General features: G+C 39.9%; 1 protein-coding gene across 5 annotated transcripts in view; it reads left to right on the top strand.

Annotated features, from left to right (window-relative positions):
- Nucleotides 1-23,333, top strand: part of PLCH1 (phospholipase C eta 1) — a 269,548-nt gene that overhangs the window by 35,650 nt on the left and 210,565 nt on the right. For 4 of the 5 annotated variants that reach the window (XM_063807279.1, XM_063807289.1, XM_063807288.1 and 1 more), the window contains one exon: nucleotides 5,142-5,260. In XM_063807279.1, the coding sequence (XP_063663349.1) occupies nucleotides 5,182-5,260 (79 nt within the window). In that variant the 5' untranslated portion in view covers nucleotides 5,142-5,181. Of the gene's footprint in view, nucleotides 1-4,750; nucleotides 4,871-5,141; nucleotides 5,261-23,333 lie in introns of those variants that run through there. The other variant, XM_063807280.1, reaches the window with a different exon arrangement.

Below are 23,333 nucleotides of genomic sequence, written 5' to 3'. Positions count from 1 at the left end.
AACTATCATTTATTGCTGGCAGCAATGCAGAATGATACAAAATATCTTATACTTTAGAAGATAGCTTGGCTGTTTCTTACAAACTAAACATACTCTTACCACACAGTCCAGCAGTCACCCTCCTTGGTATTACCCAAATGAGTTAAAAACTTATATCCACACAAAAACTTGCACATGGATGTTTGCAGCATCTGTATTTATAAATTTCAAAATTTGGAAGCAACTAAGATGTTCATCAGTAGCTCAGTGGATAAATAAACTGTGGCACATCCAGACAATGGAATATTATTTAGTGCTAGGATGAAATGAACTCTCAAGCCATGAAAAGACGTAGAACATTAAATGCATATCACCAAGTGAGAGAAGCCAATTGGAAAAGGCTATGTACTGTGTGATTCCAACCATAAGACATCCTGGAAAAGGCAAAACTATAGAGACAGTAAAAATTATCAGTGCTTCTCAGGGGCTAAGGGGGAGGGAGGGAGAATGCAGAGCATAGCAGACTTTAGGGCAATGAGACTATTTTGTATGGTACCATAATTAATCTGTATGTTTAATAAAGAGTATAAATCTGCAGGTTCTATTTATAAGATGTAAATGCTTATCGAGTTCTGAATGTGTAACATATTATACTACCTAGATCTCTTAGGAGGTGGAATATTTTGTAAGTCTTAAAAGCAAGTTGAAAAGAAAAAAAAGGTGATCAATTTAAAACCATCCTTGCCTGAATATTGACCAAACAACTTCAAATTGGATACAAGATGCAGGGGAAATACATCTCTAATGTAATATAAATTGTCTAAAAAATAAATGAATGTAGTATACTTCAGTAGTTGTTTTTACCTACTGTGTTCACACAAACGGGGCCATGAAAGACTCAATCTGCTTTGGAACTGCTGAGGCTGGGTTTCCCATCAGTTTATCATCTTCCAGCTAGAGGTGTTATCTTGCAAGCCACACATCCTTTCTGGGCCTCAGTTTCCTTCTGGCTACACCATGAGAGGTTTGTCTTAGTTGAAGTCTAACATCCCTTTCACTTGAATCCCTTTAGTGAGCCCTAGGGCCTGGCTCTTCTGAATCTGGTGGAAGCTAAAATGAGGCTTATCGCACAGCTCTCTACCCTTGCCCCAGGCCTACTAACTCTATTTATTATCTCCACCTCCATTATCTCTAAATCTGAAGGCCGGAGGGAGAGCATCTTTTCATTAGTCTCCTGCTGATGCCTGAATCCCACCCCTAGAGATTCTGATGTAATTGGCCTGGGTGTAACTTGGGAGTCAGGAGTCTTAAGCTTCCCAGATGATTCTAATGTGTAGTCAAGGTTGAGACTCACTGATGTAAAGCCTTATCAATGTTCCTGATGCATAGTAGGTTCTCAATAACTGGGAAACAGGATTATGGGAGTTCAGTGCATGAAAGAATTTTAGGTAAACTGGACGGAGAGATTCCTGGGGGCATTTCATGAAGGCAGTGGCATGTTACCCAGCCCTTAAAGAAAAGCAAAAAGATCTGGAAGCTGGAAAGCCTGGGCCATTGATGTGAGCTAATGTCCAAGTACGTGAATATTACATACATGTCCGTAGGTTTGTGCTTCTGTCCTGAAACTGTTGAAGGTCTCAACTCTGATTGGATGATCATCCTCTGAGAGGATGTTACCTGTATTATATGTTACATTATCTATTGCTATGTAACAAATTACCCCACATCTTCTGTCTTAAAATAATAATTATCTATTACCTTTCACCGTTTTTTTTTGAGACGGAGTTTTGTTCTTGTTGCCCAGGCTGGAGTGCGGTGGCATGGTCTTGGCCATGTGATTCTCCTGCTTCAGCCTCCCGAGTAGCTGGGATTACAGGCGCCCACCCCCACGCCTGGCTAATTTTTGTATTTTTAGTAGAGACGAGTTTTGCCTTGTTGGCCAGGCTGGTTTCGAACTCTTGACCTCAGGTGACCCACCCACTTCGGCCCCCCAAAGTGTTGGGATTACAGGCGTGAGCCACTGCGCCCGGCCTTGTCTTTCGCTGTTTCTATAGGTCAAAAATACATGTGAGGCACAGAGGGATGGCTTATTTCTTCTCATCAGTATCTGTGGCCTCATCTGAAATACTTGGGGTTAGAATCATCTGTAGATTCATTTATTCTCATGTTGTCTTAGTTCATTTTGGGCTGCTGTAACAATGCCATAAACTGGGTAGCTTATAAATAACAGAAATTTATTTCTCACAATTCTGGAGGCTGGGAAGTCTAAGATCAAGGCATTGGCAGATTTGATGTCTGGTGAGGGCCCTTTCCTGGATTGCAGACTGCTGACTTCTTGCTGTGTTCTCATATGGTGGAAGGGTAGGGCTAGCTCTCTAGGGTCTCTTTTATAAGGGACCTAATCCTAATCATAAGGGTGGAGACTAAAGGTCCCACCTAATACTATCACATTGGGGGGCATTAGATTTCACCATAGGAATTTGGGGCAAACACAAACATTCAACATAGCACATGTCTGTGGCTGATGCTGGCTGTTGGGTGAGGGGCTAGCTGGGCCTGTGAGCTAGAACACTTAAATCTGGGCTTCCTTACAGTGTAGTAGCTGGGTTCCAATGCAAGCATCTTGAGAGACAGGGAACCAGGCGGAAGTGGTATCCTTCTTGTGACCTCATCTTGGAAGACTCATAGCATCATTTCCAGCTGATTTTATTGTTAGAAACGAGTCACTGAGTCCAGCCCATACTCAAGGGAAGGTGAATTTAGATTCTACCTTTTGAGGGGAGGAATGTATAATAATTTGCAGATTTTTTTTTTTTTTTTTTGAGATGGAGTCTTTGTCGCCCAGGCCGGAGTGCAGTGGCAGGATCTCAGCTCACTGCAACCTCCGCCTCCCGGGTTCAAGTGATTCTCCTGCCTCAGCCTCCTGAGTAGATGGGATTGTAGGTGTGTGCCACCACGCCTGGCTAATTTTTGTATTTTTAGTAGAGATGGGGTTTCACCATGTTGGTCAGGCTGGTCTCGAACTCCTGACCTCATGATCTGCCCGCCTCGGCCTCCCAAAGTGCTGGGATTACAGGTGTGAGCCACTGCACCTGGCCTAATTTTTTGTATTTTTAGTAGAGACAGGGTTTCACCAATTGGCCAGGCTGATTTCAAACTCCTGACCTCATGATCCACCCACCTTGTCCTCCCAAAGTGCTGGGATTACAGGCGTGAGCCACTGCACCTGGCCAGCAGATTTTTTTTTTTTTTTTGAGATAGAGTCTCGTTCTGTCACCAGGCTGGAGTGCAGTGGCGCTGTCTCACCTCACTGCAACCTCCGCCTCCTGGGTTCAAGTGATTCTCCTGCCTCAGCCTCCCGAATAGCTGGGACTACAGGTGCGTGCCACCATACCCAACTAATTTTTGTATTTTTAGTAGAGACGGGATTTTACTATGTTGGCCAGGCTGGGCTCGATCTCTGGACCTCGTGATCCACCCGCCTTGGCCTCCCAAAGTGCTCGGATTACAGGCGTGAGCCACTGCGCGCAGCCCAGATTGTATTTTTTAAACTACCTCACTTCATAAAGTCCTAGTTGCTATTATGGCTTGACTTTGGAATATGAAGATATGACTTCAAGTCTCATTACTATTTTTTCCTAGCAGCATTGGGTGAATCAGTTAATCTCTAACACCTTGTCATCTTCTTTAATGTTGTAGAAGGAGAGAACAGTACTCACCTCAGAAGATTAATAAGGGACAAATGAGCATCATGTATGTGAATATATTTTGCTAACTATAAACAAATGCACATTATTAAAAATAATGAACATATATAACTGCATTATTTGTATAACTAAAAATACTTTTTAAAGAAGAGAACTTTGTAGTATATAGTATTGGCTGGGGAGAGGGCAGAGGTTGGGTTGTTTTCATAATTAGCTATATTCTATTGTATTTTGTAGTCAGTTCCATATAGTAGTAAGACTCCCTCAGCCTTAGGGAGTAGGATAAGCAGTCAGATTAGCCAGGTGGGTATGAGGCAAGAGGAAGTGGCCAGTCCAGCATGGAGCCAGAGAAAAGGCAGGATAGGCAGGAATTAGGTAAAATCTCTGGTGTTGTGGGTTAAGGTTGGGCCATAGGGAGCCAAGGAGAAGCTCTGACAAAAGCTTCAGGAGCCTTCACCAATTGTTCCATTAATGAATAGACAACACTCTAATAATATATATATTTTTCACTAAGTGACTGATTTTATCCTGGGGTACATTTACAAAATTCTAGGTGGTTTTAGTAGGAGAGATAACAAATTGTTTTCCACCTGTGGGTTTTTCTTCATGCCAGCCTTGCTTGGTTTTGCCTGGCTTTATTCTGTGAACAGAAAGGAGGTTGGAATTCTGAAAAGTTGCTTTAGCCAAATCCTGTGAACAAAGGAGGCCTTGTTCAGGGTTATGCACGTCAGCTTTTGGAGGAATTTAATTCATCGACTCAGATCTCTGCTTTTCAAGTTGTTGCTCTAGCTAGCATTGTGTTTCTCTGTGTCTGTGATGGAGCAAGTCTTATGTAGGAGCAGGCACTGCTAGTTTACCTTGCTGAGGCCTGTGCCCAGCTCTAGTTACATCAATGAGTTCAGCCTGGGCAGATCCAGGCCCTAGCAGTCCTAAATGGACACCAGCAATGAACCAAAAAGAGGGAGGCACATTTTATTAATGTGCTTGGCTCATTCATGGCCACATGGATGCTGTACTGACACAAAATTCAGGAATTGGGAATGATAGCTTCGTTCCTGTTAGTTGCCTCCCCACCTGCAACTGAAATTTCCTGAAATGTTACCAGTGTTGACTAGTTTGGATCTTGGACTACTAGGAGTGAGGCTGGGAGCACATATACTGGTCCTGAAACCTGCTCTCTGATGGTAGGTTTATTTCCCCTGGAGATGGGTAACATTGAGCCCTGAAAGGTGGTTTGAAAAAGTTACTGTTTTGATATGCTAAATGTCATTCTAGACCCTGGGAAGACTTGTGAGAAATTTCTTAGGGCCTGGGGGATTCCAGCTCCATGTGTGGAGAAGTTGTATGCCGTATATGTTACCCCGTAATGCTGGGCAACCGATGGCATTATGCTACCAGTGTGAGCGTGTGGCTGCCGTTTTCTTCATTTTTGTCTCATTCTGTTTCCCTTGACAGGGCAATTTGGTTTTGATGCTGTGCCAGAAATCTTCTGACAATGAGTTACTGGAACTTGGAAAAAAGGAACTGTGTGCAGTACCGCAGGCATTTTCTGGTGGACAACAGTGTGTTTCATGGTAAGCTGTCTCTTGTATTTATGTAGTTGGATCTTTTATTTTGTTTCTGACAGGATTTTTATTCTAGCACTCTAGATGCAAATATGGTATAATTGTTGGATGGAACCAAGAGCTTGAGTTAACTTGTTTATGAATAATTACCCAAGAAGTCCCATTGCACTTACTATCTCCACTCGTAAGGAATGGGCCCCACCTCAACAACTATAATAGTGTTATCTCTTTCTATTTTGTAGGGTAGTTGGTACCAGTGCCTTTCCTCTTCTACCACACTGTCAACTCCAGTAATATCCCTTTCTGATGTTTGTAATTATTTTGAGTGAGGGCCATATAATTGTTCAGTTAATATTTGTGGATCACCAGTCAATGCTTATTACCAGCATAGCATGGCCTTCCAAATTGAGATGTTAGAGGGTGCTTGTGGCCACCTGCTTTAGACACTTATTGAAGAGAAGTCCACCCACTTTTATTGCTGTCCTTTAGGGCTTTCAGACTTATCTATATATTATGTCCCATATAACAACAGAACAGAAGAGTTTGCAGCACTAAACCGTTACTATCAGGGTGGAGGACTGCAGCTGTGAATCAGAGAGTAATCAATATTAGTCATTTTCATGGCAAACTAAGACAAATTGCCTTTACCCTGCTGGTATCTGTTTGTTTTGTGGTATACAGTCAGGGATAAGCTCTGTCAATCCTGCTGTCAAGATACCCTAGGGTGAAACTGATTTAAAAGCCAAAGACTTATGTGGTGCCAGAATTTTTGGAGTAATCTCTATCAGAGGCCTGTGGAATTGTAGAGGGAACAGAGAGATTTCAGGGGGAGTGGAGTGCTCTTTAACAGAATCCTATAATCTAAGCTGCTTTCACCTTTCTAAGATTGTTCTGAAGTCTTCTCCAATTTGATGACAGACTTAATGTTTATTATTGCTTTAAACTAAGTTTAAGATAACAAATTTAACCTTACTTTATTAAGCACTTTAGTGTTTATAGTGATTTTCAACGTTCATTATACAACCTCACTAAAAGCCCTTGTAAAGTAGAGAGTGATTTCATTTTACAGATGAAGAAAGAGAAACAGAGATGAAATAACTGCCCAAGTTGATGTAACTAATTAGGTATTAGCAAGGTCAGCATGAAAATTTCTGCCTCCACCTTTCCAGGTTGGTTCTCTTGACATTCCAGTGGTGAAGTGCCCTTAGCAGAGGAGACGTGGGAATGGCGACTTGACCCTGTGGCACTGAGGTTCTGCGTTGCTTTTCTCTAGCCTCAGCCAAGGGTCCTGTTCATTGCTTTATCTCTCATGCAGTGTTTGATTTATGTATTGTTCTGTTGCAAATTTATTCGTATTAAAAAATAGTAAATATGATAATAGAAAAATCATGGGAGTTAGAAGAACTAGGTTTATTTTTTCAAGCTTTATTTTGTGCCAGTTTTTAAAGAATTTAGATTTAAGTGCCTTAAACTCATTATTATTTTCATTATTTTAGAATGCCTTTATTCAGAGATCTCAAAGGCTATAATCATTTAAAATTTTTTCTATATATTTTTATAGTTGTATTACCAATTAGTTTATTACTATATTGCAGATACTTATGCTAAGGGCTTGATGACCATTAACATTGTCATACGGAATCCTTTCAAGGACTTTGCTATAGCTATTATTCAACCCATTTTATGAATGGGGTAACTAAAGCTTGTGGAGATTGTAAAATGGTGACCTAAAATTCAAATCCTGATCTGCCTAATTCCAACACCTCACTGTTTTTTCTTCTTTCAGGCTGCCATCTCCGTTTTAATTAAAAAAAAATTAACATTCTGAGGCTTAAGTTCTATATAACAGTATTTGCTCTGTTATTGACTAGCAGTGTACGGTCTTGGACAAGTTACGTAATCTTTCAGGAACTCAGTTCTCTTTTCTGTGAAGTGAGCATGCTGGTCTCAATGATTTTTGAGGCTGTTTCTAGTTCTAAACTCAGATTCCACTGAAGTATTTCTGAGAATTACAATTACTGTATTGTCTGAGCTCCCTTTTCACTAAACACAAGATACACAAGGGGGCAGTATAACACTTAAAATATGAATTGGTTACTTCTTACATTCAAGAATTACTCTTTCGAAAGGATTTAGAGATATTAAATCCTCCCAAGATTAAAAGAATCAACTCCGATTAGAACAATGATTCTATTCATTTATAATACAGCAATAGCTTTATATATTTCTGATAGTGTAAAATATCATTTTGGATTTCCTTGCCTCAGGATATATTGTAATTCAGGAAAGAAAGATGCCTTTTGCTCTTCTTCTACCTCTGCTGAAAATGAATCTGTTAACATAGGAACTTACTTGACTTAAGGAAGAATTGTGAGAAGTCTTGGGATATTTTAAACCAAGGGAGCTCTAGTGGTAATGTCTTTGTAGAGGATTTCAGAACATTTCTGAGAAAAGAAAGGGACAGGACATGTTGAGTAGAAAATGTCAGATTTCTCTTGGGCTTCTTAAACATTTTCTGACCACACTTTTGCTTATTCACTTTGGCTTCTCCTTGTTTTTGTTGATAACTCTCCTTACATAACAAAATCAACCAAAACAGAAAGAAACAAAACTTCTTCCATAAATGGAAAAGAACCATTTCCCGTGCAGAATAATAGACTTTTGGAATAAGCAGACTTGGATGTATAAATTATGCCAGCCAGGGTCTCTTTCTACAGACAAACTTCAGCAGTGTTGCCAGGATAAAAGAGCTATGTTAAAATGAGAACTCTAAAATGGTCAATAGCAGCAAAAATAAAAATGTAACATTTGTGTAGTTTCACAGTTCATAAAGCATATTCATAGCCTCATTTTCTGATTATAGAGGTGGTATATTCTCATTGGAAACAATTTAGAATATTACCCACAATCCCAGAACCCAAAGAGAAAGAGACTATTAAACCTACTGTTAAGAGTCTGCTTATGTCCGGCCTTTTATCTACCTACTATTTCATCTTCACATTTCAGAGGCAGGAGTGAAATATCTGGAAAGGTTTGGAAATAGTGCTTAACGGAAATGAACTGGTTGAATTGACTACTATGTCCAGCGATGAGAGAAACCTTGTTAGGAATGATGAATTTTTGTATTTCCCTCTTGTCTGTCTTTTGCCTGGATTTTTAGGAAAAACCCAAAGGAATTTGCACCTATCAGAGAAGCTAATCTCTGGGATCTTCCCCTACTTGACTTTTATTCTTCTGATATGTTTGCAATAGAAAAAAATCTTGAGCAAAGAATGTTTGGTGCGGTATGAACCCTGCCTTAATGGCTTATACCTTCATGATTTATCCTGATTTGAAAATTGCCTATACCTTCAGCTGTTTCTCCTGCTTTCAGTGAATTGCAGTATTTTTTTTTCTGACCTGGGATGCAGTCTTGATTCTTAACCAATAATGAGTGTATTTGCAATTAATATGCACATGCAATTTCTTATGCACATAAGCCTTTCCAAACATTTGAGCTCCTTACTAAGTGACTTAATGTTTGTCTTCACATACTGCTAGTTATAATTGTACTATTGGAAAAAGTATTAATTGCTTTCCTGTAAGTTATTAGGGTATCATCTCAACTTCTTATGGGAAAATTTGTTTTTGTTGCCATCATGTTGTTAAATGAATATTTCTGAATAACCATTACAAATCTAAACTAGAAACATTTTGGACTGAATTAGGAGTATCTTTTACCATCTAGGGATAAAATTAAGGGTAATTCTCTTATTAAATACTTAAGCAGTATGCCTTTTCAAGAAGTTGCCTTATATATATGTTAATACTTTTACTTTGCCTCAGAACTACATTTTAATAAAACTAATTGACTTAGTTAATTAATTAAAGGATTACTTTTTATCCAGCCTCCCCTTCCTGGCCACAGACCTAGTTGGTGATGTGAGGGTAGAAACTTGACTGCTAGTTTGTAATGGAAAGTAGGCTGAAACGGGATCCTGAAGACTAGTTCTAATCCAAGTTTAACAACTAACTTGTGTAGCCTCATGTCACTTCTGGGGCCCTCAGTTTCCCTGTCTTTCAGGTGAGGATTTTGCCAGATTGTAAAGTTCCCTTATAGCAGCAAGGTGTGAGGTCTCTGTGTAGTCAAACATCAAGATAGGTGTATGACAGATGGAAGTGTTCTTCAGGCCGGGGGTATGAGAATGAAAGGCTGGCAAGATGGCATTGAAGAGAAGATAAGATTTCTTTTTGGACTGTAAACTTTGTAGTTAGTGTTGCACTGGCAAAATGCTGCATTTCCCTTTAGGGGAGACAGGTAGTGGTGTGTGTGTGTGTGTGTGTGTGTGTGTGTGTGTGTGAATGGTCACAGGTTTCTCCTGACCATGGAGAGACCAATATCTAGGACTGACACACAAGCTTTCAGGACAAATGTGATTATATTCAAAAATGAAGAGTGAAAAGCTCTCCCTCACTGGAGTTCCATCTGCACTGGAAGAAAAGAGAAGAATTCCAGATCCTGACTGGAAAATATGCAAGGAGAATGAAATTATGCAAAAGTGAATTAGGGTTCCAATTGATTTCAGCCAGTTTATTAGACTTTGGCAGCCTGCCTGCTTTAGGTTTGTGGGGCATCACTAGATTTTATGTTAGAGTAGCATTTCTTTACTGAATCAAAGCCTAGCTTTTCCAGCCATAACTTTATAAGTCTCCTTTTCTAGGTCCAGAAAATACTTGTGCACATAGAATTCCTATTATTGCAATGACAATCAAGATTTCATGAACATCATTAAGATTAAAAGTATCAGGCTGGGCGCAGTGGTTCACGCCTGTAATCCCAGCACTTTGGGAGGCCGAGGCAGGTGGATCACCTGAGGTCAGGAGTTTGAGACCAGCCTGGCCAACATGGCGAAACCTTGTCTCTATTAAAAATACAAAAAATTAGCTGGGTGTAGGGGTGGATGCCTGTAATCCCAGCTACTTGGGAGGCTGAGGCAAGAGAGTCGTTTGAACCTGGGAGGTGGAGGTTGCAGTGAGCCGAGATGGCGCCATTGCACTCCAGCCTGGGCAACAAGAGCAAAACTGTCTCAAAAAAAAAAAAAGATAAAAGATTAAAAATATTATCATTAAATTATTAGAGAGGACCAGGGAAAAATTTCAAAGACAAATTGAGAGGAAGAGTTAAAAAAAAAAAAAAAAAAAAAGAAGATAGGCCTTAAGGGAGAAAATATATTTCATTCATTTAAGTTTTATAAATTATAATAGAACTAATTCTGGAAGCAGCGTTGCCAGGTAGATTTCTTTTATTGGCCCCACCCAAAAGGCTCTCTACCTCCCATTGATGGCCACCAAAGCAGAAAGAAAGCATCAGGGCAGGTATCCTTTCAGGCCTATGATGTTCAGGTGCATCTTGCAGGTGGTGAAGATTTAGACAGAGGGAAGCATGGCCTGACCCAGGTGTGACACTTTGTAGGGGTTCCCACTGGCTGAGTTACTCTGGGTGAGTTGTTCTCTTTGGGACTAAGTTTTCCATATCAGCAAAATGCTGGCATTTATGGAAAATGACCTCTAAGTTTCTAAGCACTAAAATTTTAAGAAATGTGAGATTGTCTACCTCCCCTACTCACCCTACTTTTAAACACAGGCTAATTGGAGAATTTGCTGTGAGTTAACTGACCACATTGATTTATCTCCTTTTCTTCTTCCCCTGTCTGAGGGAAATCATAGCCATCCATTCAGGCCTTACAAAAGAGGATATTTATGTCTAGTTTAGAACACAAAGGAAAAAACCTTTAATGTGAGCTGGTATGAAATATACTTGTTCTATGACCTTTTGGGAACATATACTCTTCTTTGATGTCTTGGAGATACAAAAAATTCTCAATGAAAGCCTCTCAGTGAATGCTATTTATTTATATTTTAAAATCTAAAGTTCTTTCATTTTTTTGGTCTTTCTTTATGATGAGCATTCCATTTGTAACTGGTTTATTGAGCATTCTCAACTTAGTGTAGCATATATGCTTCAGTGAATGCTTCAGAAAATACTTTGTCCCATTGTAGCATCTTGGATAGGTTCTATTACTTTCTGGCTAATTTTGGCTATTAAGTGTCCAGTCCATTTTAAAATTTTAATCTCAGATTCATTAAGCCCTCTTACCCGCTGGCCTGGCTGTTGGTGGTTGAGGGTGGGAGTTCCTCTGTCTCTGCTATACTCCTTCCCCTTGAAGGAGAATTCAAGGCCCTGTTCCACAGATTTTGGTACAAAGAAGAGAGAGCAAAGGCTTTTTGTCTCACATGTCCCTGTTGTATGTCAGCAGCGGTGAGGTGATCCAGACTGCCTCTGCTTCCATCTTCTGTAGATTCTCAGTTTTATCCTGGCTCCCTCTGTTACCAAGGACCCTCCTGAGAGGACCTGCCATCTTGCTTCAGCCTCATGCCTTCTCTGCTGTCAGTTTCCTCTGGCTAGAGCACAGCTTCCTGTGCCCCTGAGGACACTGGGGCAACTGTCTGGCTCCTGCCCTTTCTCTTCTCTCTGTATTTCTTCATGTGGAGCTCTACAGACTGCAAGGACTTGAAAGATGGAATGGGGTGTGAAGTTGCCCCTTGCTCTTCTCAGACCTGCTGATGACAGTCTCTTCTCACACTGTAGGGGCTGCTCCCCTATGTTACCAACTTAAGCAATCTCTTCAGTCATTCTTTTGTAGCTCTTCCCCTGCTTCTTTCTGGGGGTGAGGGGTGTTTCCTCCAGTTTCACTCCTCAGAGTGCCATCTCTGCCACCCTGGGCATTGACGATATTATACACCTAACAGCGGCTCAGGTAATGTGATTTTGATGGATGGAATCCCGGCCCCCCAACCACTGACAGCTCTCCTTGGACTCCTAGAGTCACCCTAGGCAGGTCCTTGTTCACTAACATTTTAGATTAGGGCGACTTAATTTCCCTAAAGCTACTGGTGTTCTTTATTCTGTTTGCTTTTTGCAACATTATGTAGCTGGATTGATCAGACCCAAGCAATGATCTGTATGTATAAAAATCCATGTTGAGGTGTATCAGCCTCTATTCCTCATGGGGAATCTAATTCAATGAAGGGATTTTTCTGAGTAACTGAACCCACTGTGATCTCTCTGTCATGCTTTCTATGCAAGGTCATTTATCTTCTGCAACGATGGAGGGGATGAAAAGGTGCTCTTTAAATGGCAAATTGGAGATCTGGATGTATGGGAAGCCCAGGTGGATGAGAAGTGACAGTGTTCATTCTTTGAAGCTTTAGCTTTCAATTTTCTGAAACAAGCCTATTGCTGCCAAGTGAAAGCCTTGGATGGCTTTTTCCATGAGATTCTCAAACTCTTTCTCATAAACCTGTGGCCATTGAGAGTCCAGCCAGGCAGAAAGGCCCTTGATTGTTTTATTCCTTTATGCTTGGGAATACCAATTTTCTAATTGGCAATTGGAATTGGTAATTTTCTAATTAATTAGAAAGAAGAAATAATGTGTATAATAAACCGTCATTTTTTCCTTCAGATTTGCAGACTTTTCATGTTTTAAGTGGTTACTTATGAGAATTATTTCCCCTTAGACCTGTGTTACAAATTTAAGCCTTTGTTCTTGAAGCTGCATTTCCATAATTAGAATTAGTTTTCCTCTGCTCTCTCATTTTCCCAATTGTCTTTCCCACTCTGTTTCTAATGTATGCACAGAAATTCATGGGAGGATGAAAAATCTTTCCATGAGTAGATTCAGGGTTCTTCTAGGGCAACATAATTGTTTAATTGAGTTATGCAAAAGATCTAGATTTTTTTCCTTGGATCCAGTAATAATTAGTGATTGTGTTTGTAATCATGAAACCCTCCAATCTCCTATCTATCAAAAGAAAGTTGAAAAACTGCAGTTTGTCCCTTCTTACCACGTGGATGAAGTCATCCCCATAGAGATCTGTGACATGTTTTATATTTTCTTAGGGCTCATTCCTTTCAGCAAATATGTTTGGGGTTATTTCAAGAGTAAATTGTTGGTTTCAAAGGAATATTCAGATTTTTAATTTAAAGCCTCTAGCCTAGTGTGGAGCAGCTTCACCTACTCCCACGGCTTCAGTTCCCATGTCTATGCTAACTCCAAAAGTGTGTTCATGGCTTTGACCTTCCCTCTATGCCGAATACTCAGATGTCCATCTGCCTACCTGATGGCTCCACAGATGCTCTCCAGGTCCTCAGACTCAAGATGTGTGGAGCAGAATTCCTTCCTGCCCTGGTACCCATCTGCCTTGCCAACCTTATCTCACCCTTTCCCTTCTCTTTGCACCCCAGAAACACTGACCTTTGCATTCCTTGCCCACAAAACTCACTGCTTCTTCACTTAGCCAACTTCGAACACATCCTTTCAATCCCAGAGTAAAAGTCCTCTCAAAGGAGAAGCCTTTTCTGACTACTCAGACCAGGTCAGGTCCTGTTTTATGATCTCCGGTCACTGTGCATTGCTGCTTCATTTTGCTGCTTCATTGTGTTATCATTACTGTAATAAAACAATTAATTGTGTGATTACTAGTTTCATTTCTGTCTCTCCAACCCAAGGTCCAGGAGAGCAGAGACTGTTCTGACTTCTATCTGCAGCACACAGTGCAATGCGTTGCATATAGTAGGTGCTCAATAAAATATTGCTTAATGAATTTCTATATTTTATTTAATAGGGGAGATAAGAGCGGTTTCACTATTTTTGCACTCTCTGTTGAGTTTGGTTTTTAATCTTTGTGCTGTGAAATGCATCAGTTCTCTGACTGTAAACTCTCTTCTTGCCTTTACTCAGAATTTTGCCATAGGAAACCCAGAAAAAAAATACTCATAAACCATCCTTGCTGAGATGAAGAAGGAAAAGAAGACCAATGAGAATCCAAGTGTGCCTTAGAAAAGATTGTATATTACAAATGCATAATGCCTTGAAATGGGCAAGGACAAAACCATTTCTTTAAAAGAATTTCTTAAAGTAATTTCAAAAGGCTTTTTGAGTTCATTGTAGACTTTCCATGTTGGTTATACATACATATGTATTTTATCTGACTTTGAAACTGAAGGTTTCTCTCTTTAAAATAGCACTATTAGTAAAGCTGTTTAATTGCAGTTGTTTGCTTACTATTAAAATTCTCTGCTGCTTGTGTCTGAAAATCTCCAGTCCAGAAGTAAGTGTTGTCTGTGGGGTAATTCTTACTGCAGAGAGCACAGAATAGACCTGCATTTAAAAAAAAAAAAAAAAAAAAAAAAAAAAAAAAAAAAAAAAAGCACTAGCTTTCTCAGTAAGAGAGGAAGAAAGGAGGCCTGGGGTTGGGGTACATGAGGAGAATAATCAAACAGTATAGGACTTCTTTAAAAGTTAAGAAGATGCACTTTTATTTCAGCTTCACAAACAAGAAAAATGGTCAGCACCTAGGCCTTTCCTCTAAGAATCTCAGGCACTATGAGAGTCCATTCCTGACTTATAGGTAGCAAGATCACTCTGAGAAGTAAACACCTCTCTGGGTAGGATAAATATAGAATATGTGAAAATGTTTTTGTCTGTTTGTCAGCATATGTGACTGATGTATAAGTGTTTTTAGAATTTCTCCTATTGAAATGTAAAGGATGGTGGCTTATGCTCAATTAAAAGAAGAACAGGGAACACATTTATTGTTTAGTGTCCTAGTTTTACTCCCTGCCAACCTGAAATTGAACATCAATGCATTTCTACAAATGACCATTCTTTAAAATTGTGCCAATGTGAGAATTTCACGGTATTGTGTTTTTAAGCTAAGTAGAAGCTTATCATCTCTAGATGTGGAGACTTGTAAGTAATTAATGCTTTAAATCAATGGTTCCCAGCCTTGGCTGTGCATTGGAATCACCTGGGGATAAAACAAAAACAAAAATAAAACCAAACTATTTCCTGGGTCCCAGCTCAGAGGCTCTGATTTTTTGGTCTGGGGTGTGGCCAGGGTATGGGGAAATTGTTAGAACTCTTCATGTGATTCTAGCGGGCAGCCAATTAGATTTTGGTGGGTTGAAAACCCCAAACTTAGGGTGACCAATACATATTTTCTCAACAGAACTATTGAATTCATGAATTTGATAATGGTTATTTTCTGTGATGATAGTCTATTTTATACTGAATCTTGAAGGGCAGGGAAGGGGGAGCATTAAAAAAGAAGGACATGGATAGAAATACAGTATTTGAATATAAATTAAGCAGGAAAATATAGAAGAATCATCTATGCTTGGGAATTTGTAGCTGCTGTTTTTCTTTTCTTTTCTTTCTTTCTTTTTTTTTTAAGACAGAGTTTCGCTCCTGAGGCCCAGGCTGGAGTGCGATGGCCCCATCTTGGCTCACTGCAACCTCTGCCTCCCGGGTTCAAGTGATTCCCCTGCCTCAGCCTCTCAAGGAGCTGGGATTACAGGTGCACACCACCATGCCTGGTTAATTTTTGTATTTTTAGTTGAGACGGGGTTTCACCATGTTGACCAGGCTGGTCTCGAACTCGTGACCCCAGGTGATCCACCCTCCTTGGCCTCCCAAAATGTTGGGATTACAGGCATGAGCCACCACATCCAGCCGCTGCTGTTTTTCTTTAAAAATATTTTTTCACTTTATTTTTTCTGATGATAGCAACACAGGTTCACTGTAGAAAATTTGGAAAGCATAGAAAAGAGTAAAGATGGGAAAAATAGTCTGTAATCTCAATAATGTGTTTTAAGTCTGTGCTTTCTTAAAGTGATTTAAAAACCATTGACTAAGTAGTGATTCTCATATCTGGTTATACATTTGAATCTGCTAGGGTGCTTTTTAAAAAATGCTGATGATTAGGCCGGGCACACGCCTGTAATCCCAGCACTTTGGGAGGCCGAGGCGGGCAGATCACGAGGTCAGGAGATCGAGACCATCCTGGCTAACACGGTGAAACCCCGTCTGTACTAAAAATACAAAAACTTGGCCGGGCGTGGCAGCGTGCGCCTGTAGTCCCAGCTACTCTGAGGCAGGAGATCCCAGCTACTCTGAGGAGGCTGAGGCAGGAGAATGGCGTGAACCAGGAAGGCGGAGCTTGCAGTGAGCGGAGATGGCGCCACTGCACTCTAGCCTGGGCGACAGAGCGAGACTCATCTCAAAAAAAAAAAAATTGCTAATGATTGGAGGGACTAATATTATCCTCATTTCGCTAATGAGGAGAATGAGGCTCAGAGAATCCTTGCTGTGATAACCACAGGCAGCCACGGGAGAGAGTAGGAAAAGCAAGGTATTCCCAAGAAGCAGGCAACAGTACGGAACAAGATGTTGCTGTGGTAAGTGCCCAGCTACCAAGTTAAAACAAAACAAAACAAACAAAAACAATGATGGTTGGACTCAACCCAAGCCCAGGTAAATCATCTCTGGAACATGGGACCCAGATGTTTCCATCCATCCATCCATCCATCCATCCATCCATCCATCCATTCATTCATTCTTTATCTGTATATTTATCTACAGGTGATTTTGATGACATTGGAGGGATAAAAATCACTGCATTAAAGTTGTTGGTTGACTAAAGTATTGATTTGATCAGTACACAAAATCAGGTATGAGTTTACTGATTTAATACAGCATATAATTGTACACTAGTTTGGGCAAAAGTGGTACATGAAAATCTTGACTTTATAGACTATTTGCAGAGAGGAAGGGGGAAGTGATATGCTGACCTTCATATGGTTATTTTCCTTTTTTGTAACAAATTTATTTCATATTTCCTTTAATAGGCTTTTTTAGTGTCCTTAAAATGTGATTTGCCTTAACTTTACTACCAATATATCAACAGATATATTGATACATGATATCATGATACAAAGATATACCTTTGAGCACTAATTTTTTTTTTTTTTTTTAGACGGAGTCTCGCTCTGTTGCCAGGTTGGAGTGCAGTGGTGCAATCTTGGCTCACTGCAACCTCCACCTCCTGGGTTCAAGCGATTCTTTGAGCACTAATTGACCTCACAATGTTGTACACGGTCTTCTGATGATAAGTAGAAATACTTTGGGAAGGTCTTTAACAACAGATAACAAAGAACATATTAATAGTGTTTTGTTTTGATTAATCTATGATGAGAACTACACAGTTCACAGTAGGATAATTTGAAGAATTGGTACAGAAAGAAATATGAAATGCAGGAATTGAGAGAACAATGCCATCATTTGGAGTATATCAGATGCAACCTTAAATATTAACTAGAATTGTGTTTATTTGTCTACTTTGGAAAACTAAGTGGTATCCAGAGACTTAGAGACCCCTGTGCATTTTGTTGTGGAAGGCAAGCTGTGTCAGTCCCTGTAGATATCTGCTCTACCTCCGTTACGCTACATGTGAGAAAACTGATGCTCAGGTTCTCTGTGTTATTCCTAGAAGTCTCAGAGTTGTGAAGAAGAAACCTTGCCTTCTCAGATTGCTCTTGTTTTGCACAATATCTCCGGCTTTGCATATAGGATCTTAAGGGGAACACAAAGAGGAATTTGAGACTGTTGTTACTATAACTGAGTTTAGACCTTGTTGGGAGGAATTGGTGGACTCTATGTTAGAATATTCTTGAGGGATCATTAGGAAATGTTAGGGTTGATGCTAAATCAGTGTTGTCATTGGAGTAGCATTACCTCTTTTAAGTCTCTCAACAAGACTATTTTACAGATGAAACTCACAGAAATCACAATTTGCCACAAGTCACATTGTTAGATTATGGAGTTCAAACCTAGGTTTGTCAGACTCTCAAATCCAGGGTTTTTCCACTATTGTGACACAGCAATGCATTACACAAACTTGTTTCTTTTAAAGCTGCTGAGGGGGTGGGTTTGTGTTTTAAAAGAGCTGTAACACCCTTTCTTCAAAGGCTACTAGAGAACTTCTAGAGACACAGTGTGAGTTGCCCTTAGGCTGAGTGTGGGGAGGGGGCTGAGGAACTAGGGGTGAGGGCTAAGAGTTGGGGTCCACTGGAGTGGTCCCTGGGAGCTTGTTAAAAATGCAGACTCTCAGCCCCACCAGGGAACTTCTGAGCCAGAATCTGCATTTTAACAAGGTCCTCAGATGATTAAGTATGAGCAGCATTGCTTTAGGAGACCACTGGGCTTGGGTATTAGTCCTCTGGAGTGAGGAATTTGTCCTGTTCTCCAAGGAGCACATGGAAAAAGGATGGGTGTGAGGGAGAAGAGAACTGTTTTTCATCATACAAAGCATTGAGAGGTTGGAAACTTGTGTGTAAGGAGCACAGCTGATGACCAAGACCCCCAGCAGTATCCTGATACTCAGATTCCCAAGGAGGAAACATGAGGGCTATGAATTGGCAGGTAATTTTCTTTGTACAATGGGCTTAAAAATTTGAATCTCTGTGTCTAAAACATATGAAGATATAGTCAAGGATATACGTAATACCCTGATCTATAATAGCAAGGACTAGGGGAGCCCTCTGATTAAGGGATTCTGAACAAAACCCATAGCCAGGCTTCAGGACACTTATGAAATTTTTGCAAACATTATGCTAGATACTCTATGTAGATATGCATGTACATTTGTGCATCCTCTTCCTTTGAACAAAGTCCTTAGCTTTCATTATATTTCAGAATAATCTGTTATTCCTTACCCTTTTTGTGAATTATAAACCTCTGAGTAAAACCACTCTCCTTTTATAGATGAGAAGGTAAGTGACTGGTACATATTGATAGCAACCAGCTAGTGGCAAAGTTAATTCTAAGGTAAAAGTTTTTTCTGTCAACACTTTAAATATGTCATGCTACTCTCTCCTGGCTTGTAAGATTCCCACTGAAAAGTCTGCTGCAAGACGTATTGGCGCTGCATTGTATGTTCTTTTCTTTTCTTTTTTTTTATTCTTTTTTTTCTCTTGCTGCTTTTAGGATCCTTTCTTCATCCTTGACCTTTGGGAGTTTGATTATTAAATGCTTTGAGATAGTCTTATTTGGGTTAAATCTGCTTTGTGTTCCTTAACCTTCTTGTACTTGAATGTTGATATCTTTTCCTAGGTTTAGGAATTTCTCTGATATCTCTTTGAATAAACTTTCTACTTCTGTCTCTCTGCTTCCTCTTTAAGGCCAATAACTTTTAGATTTGCCCTTTTGAGGCTATTTTTTAGATCCTATAGGTGAGCTTCATTGCTTTTTATTCTTTTTTCTGTTTTTCTCCTCTGACTATGTGTTTTCAAATAGCCTGTCTTTAAGCTCACTAATCCTTTCTTCTGCTTGATCAATTCTGCTATTAAAAGATTCTTCATCATGTCAACTGTATTTTTCAACTCTAGAATTTCTGCTGGTTCTTTTTAATTATTTCAACCTTCTTTTAAAGTATATCTGATAGAATTCTGAGTTTCTTCTCTGTGTTATCTTGAATTTCTCTGACTTTTCCTCAAAACAGCCATTTTGAATTCTCTATGTGAAAGGTCATATATCTCTGTTTCTCCAGAATTGGTCCCTGGTGGCTTATTTAGTTTATTTGGTAAGGTCATGTTTTCTTGGATGATGCTGATGCTGGTAGATGTTCTTTGGTGTTTGGGCATTGAAGAGTTAGGTGTTTATTGTAGTCTTCACGGTCTAAACTTGTTTGTGCCTGTTCTTCTTGGAAAGACTTTCAGGTATTAAAAGAGACTTGGGTCCCAAGTCCAATAATGCTGGGGTTTTTTCAGACTCGTAGAGTTATCACCTTGGTGGTCTTAGATAAGATCTGGAAGAATTTTCTAGATTACCAGGCAGACTCCTGTTCTTTTTCCCTTACTTTTCCCAAACATATAGAGTCTCTCTTTTTCTTTGCTGAGCCACTGGGGAGCTGGGAGGGTGGTGATGCAAGCACCCCTGTAATCACAACCACTGGAACTGTGCTGGGTGAGACCTGAAGCCAGCATGGCACTGACTGGGCCTTGCCCTAGGCCCTTCCCTTCAGGATGGCAAGTTCCCCCCCGGCCCCAGGCATGTCCAGCGATGCTGTCTGGGAGCCAGGGATTGAAGTAAAAAACTTTAGCAATTTACCTGATGTTCTATTCTACAGCAGCTAAGCTGGCACTCAGGCCACAAATACAAAGTTCTTCCTGCTCTTCCCTCCCCTTTCCACAGGCAGAGGAGCCTTTCTCTGTGGCCACCCGCTACCACTGGTCCATGGGGGCTTTCTGCTACGCCCCTGTCTGTGTTCACTTAAAGTCCAAGGGCTCTTCCATCAGCAGTGGTGAATGCTGACAGGCCTGGGACCCACCCTTCAAGGCAGTGGACTCCCTTCTGGCCCAGGGCGGGTCTGGAAATGCTGTCCAAAAGCCTAGGCCTGGCCTCAGGGACCCTAAGAACCTGGTTTTTGCTCTACCCCACTGTGGCTGAGCTGTTACCTTATTTTTGGTTCCTGTGATGGTGCTTTTCTGTGTGCAGATAGCTGTTAAAATTTGGTGTCCCAGCAGTGGGGATAAATAGTGTAGGCTTCTGTTCTGCCATCTTGCTCCTGGGGGTTAATTCTAAAAGCCAGTATTCTGTCATTCCATCTCAACTGGCCTTTATGATCTGAACTAAGTATTATGAAATGCTAAGTGGATTTTCTGTGGGATAAATCTTGTAAATCACTGCATTTTCTGATTATCAAAAATGGCTAGATATTTACGGCATTGGAATATTGTGACATAAAAGGAATTTTATGTGAAAGCATTTCAGAGCCTCTGTGTGTTGGCCAGGTAAGTCTGGAAGTATTCACTTTGGAGCTGCTAAAGGGCTGAGGTCCTGGTTTCCCATCATTGATGGCAGCAGGGCTCTATGAGACAGGGCTCTCCTTGCCTAGTGGCATCCAACTGACTTCTTTTTGTGTCTTCATAGGTAAAAATGATTATTAACTCTCTGTGGGGAGCCAGGTGCTGAACTTTACAAATAATGTAACATAATCCATGTAGCATTTAGATCCAGTAAGGATTTCACTATATGGTAATTTACTAGGTGGTAGTGTTGACTCTGTGAATCCAAAGGATGTTTAGACATTTTTCATTTCTTAGGAGAAAGGTTTTAGAGTTGCTGCTCTGCAAAACCATAGGTGAATGACCTTTAGTTGTGGAAGCTAACCCTTTAAAGCAGTTGCCCTGTGTATCTGCCAGAAAAATAATAGTGTTCCGATCCTTGGGAATTATATCAGTCAGTGACAGGAGGATGGTTATTTTTTAAAGACAAATACTTAGTCTCAGTATGTCAACTTGCAGCCTGTTGAGACCATTTTTAATACATATATCCTCTTGCTTGAGCTTCTAAGAACCCATCTGGGAAATAATATTCTCATAGGTCTCCTATTTTGGTCTCTGATTATATTTTTGCTTCCTTATCCCTTACCATTTCTCCTAAATTATATAAATCAGTGTAGACATTTAATATCTAGCAACTGTAGGCACCATGTTTCTGATACTAGTAATGTAAAATTTTCTCTTAGCTAGAGAACAAGTTCTGCATAAATCATAGTACTAAATTATTTCTAAATTAGATTAATTTATATAAAGTGATAAAATGTTATTGGTTTCCTATTTTATCATCTTTAGTATTCATGAAGGAGCAATTCTTTTTTCTTTTTTCCAAGGTCTTTAACAAAATTAGCCTTTGAAACCATTTTTGTGCTAGTCGACTATGAATGAGGACTATTGAAGCAGAAAATTAAAATACTTTTGATGTTTTTATTTTAATACTAATCATTAATCTATACTTCAGCATTATTTCTCTCATTGATAAATTTATTGCTTTTAAAGTATTTCTATCTTCCATAATGTCTTTTCTAGCAAAAGAGCTTTGCTACATTTTTGAAATTCTTGCTATTTGAGTGACTTATCAAGGAGCAAGAATTTTGGCAGCCAAAACTAATTTGACTATTGACAGAAGGCTTTATTATATATGCTGTCAAGCATTTTATTGCCTTATGTGTACAGATTATTTTAAGTTAATAAACAAGGGGCATTTCTAGTACACTTTCACCTTTAAGAGAGTATACATTTACTGTGAGTATTTTAGAGAGTGGTTATACTATAAGGTTCATGTTCATTTTTTTAAATAGAAAGCCCCAAGTTTTTGTATAGAATTTTCAGAACTGGGAAAGACTTCAAGGACCTCAAGAAAATATTTAATGCCACCAGTTTCTGAGACCCCTTCTAGAATGAGAGCTCTAGAGAATAGGGAATGTGACTTTAGAGCCTTGCATATGGGAGATGCCTGGTAAGTATTTGATTGACGAATCAGTAACATCTCACTTTTGATCAGTGAGGATGCTGAGGCTGGGAAAGGTTCAATGATGGGCCGAAGGTGGGTCTAAACCTAACCTAACTATTAGAAAGTGGTGAGAACTGAGTCCCTGAGCAATATGGGTGCATTGTGAGGTACCTACCATGCCACACCTTGTGTTCATGTCCACAGCTTCAAAAATTCCTTGGTCTCATTCTAAGTAGAGCAGCTTGCTGATTCCCAAGCACTGCCATAACAATCAATCATTTGTCCCTTCCATGGGTCCTTATTCCCCAAGCTAGTTTGAACAAGGGATATTGCTCCCTTTTTGCCTTCATGCTTTAAATATTTATTGACTTAGATTCTATGCTGGGGATCTAGAGGACAAACTACAAATGGCCCCTGTCTGTAAGGAGCTTACATTACAGTCTTGCCCCTCTTTGCACTTCCTTCCCTCTTCTTCCCCTCAACCACACATGGGACTTTATGTTATGTTAACTTTTATCCGGTTTGCTTTATCATTGTGTACTTGTACACTCTCTTTCTATACACACACACACATGCATGCATGCACGCACACACAATTATTTTTTCTGAATAATTTGAGAATAAGTTGCATACCTCATGGCCCTTTGCCCCATGGTATAATTATCAACTTAAGTAAATTTAACATTCGTAAGTCCCTTTAATGTCCTTGGTTTCTGAAAGATGTTTTTTCAACTGGTCTCTACAGGGAAATGAACCTGGGAGAGGAAAGTAAAAAACATGGAGAAAAATATTTTTGTAAATCCTACCAAGTTCTTAGGGTTAGAGCCAAGCCTCTTGTGTGTTTGTGACTTAGAAGGGCCCTGTGCTTGGTTTAATGCTTTGCTGTTGCCATTTTGAAATTCTTTATAATT

The sequence above is a fragment of the Pan troglodytes genome, chromosome 2, assembly GCF_028858775.2.
Source record: "Pan troglodytes isolate AG18354 chromosome 2, NHGRI_mPanTro3-v2.0_pri, whole genome shotgun sequence".
Taxonomy (NCBI): domain Eukaryota; kingdom Metazoa; phylum Chordata; class Mammalia; order Primates; family Hominidae; genus Pan; species Pan troglodytes.
The sequence above is the reverse complement of the archived record's forward strand: the minus strand, read 5'-3'. Positions and strand labels throughout refer to the sequence as shown.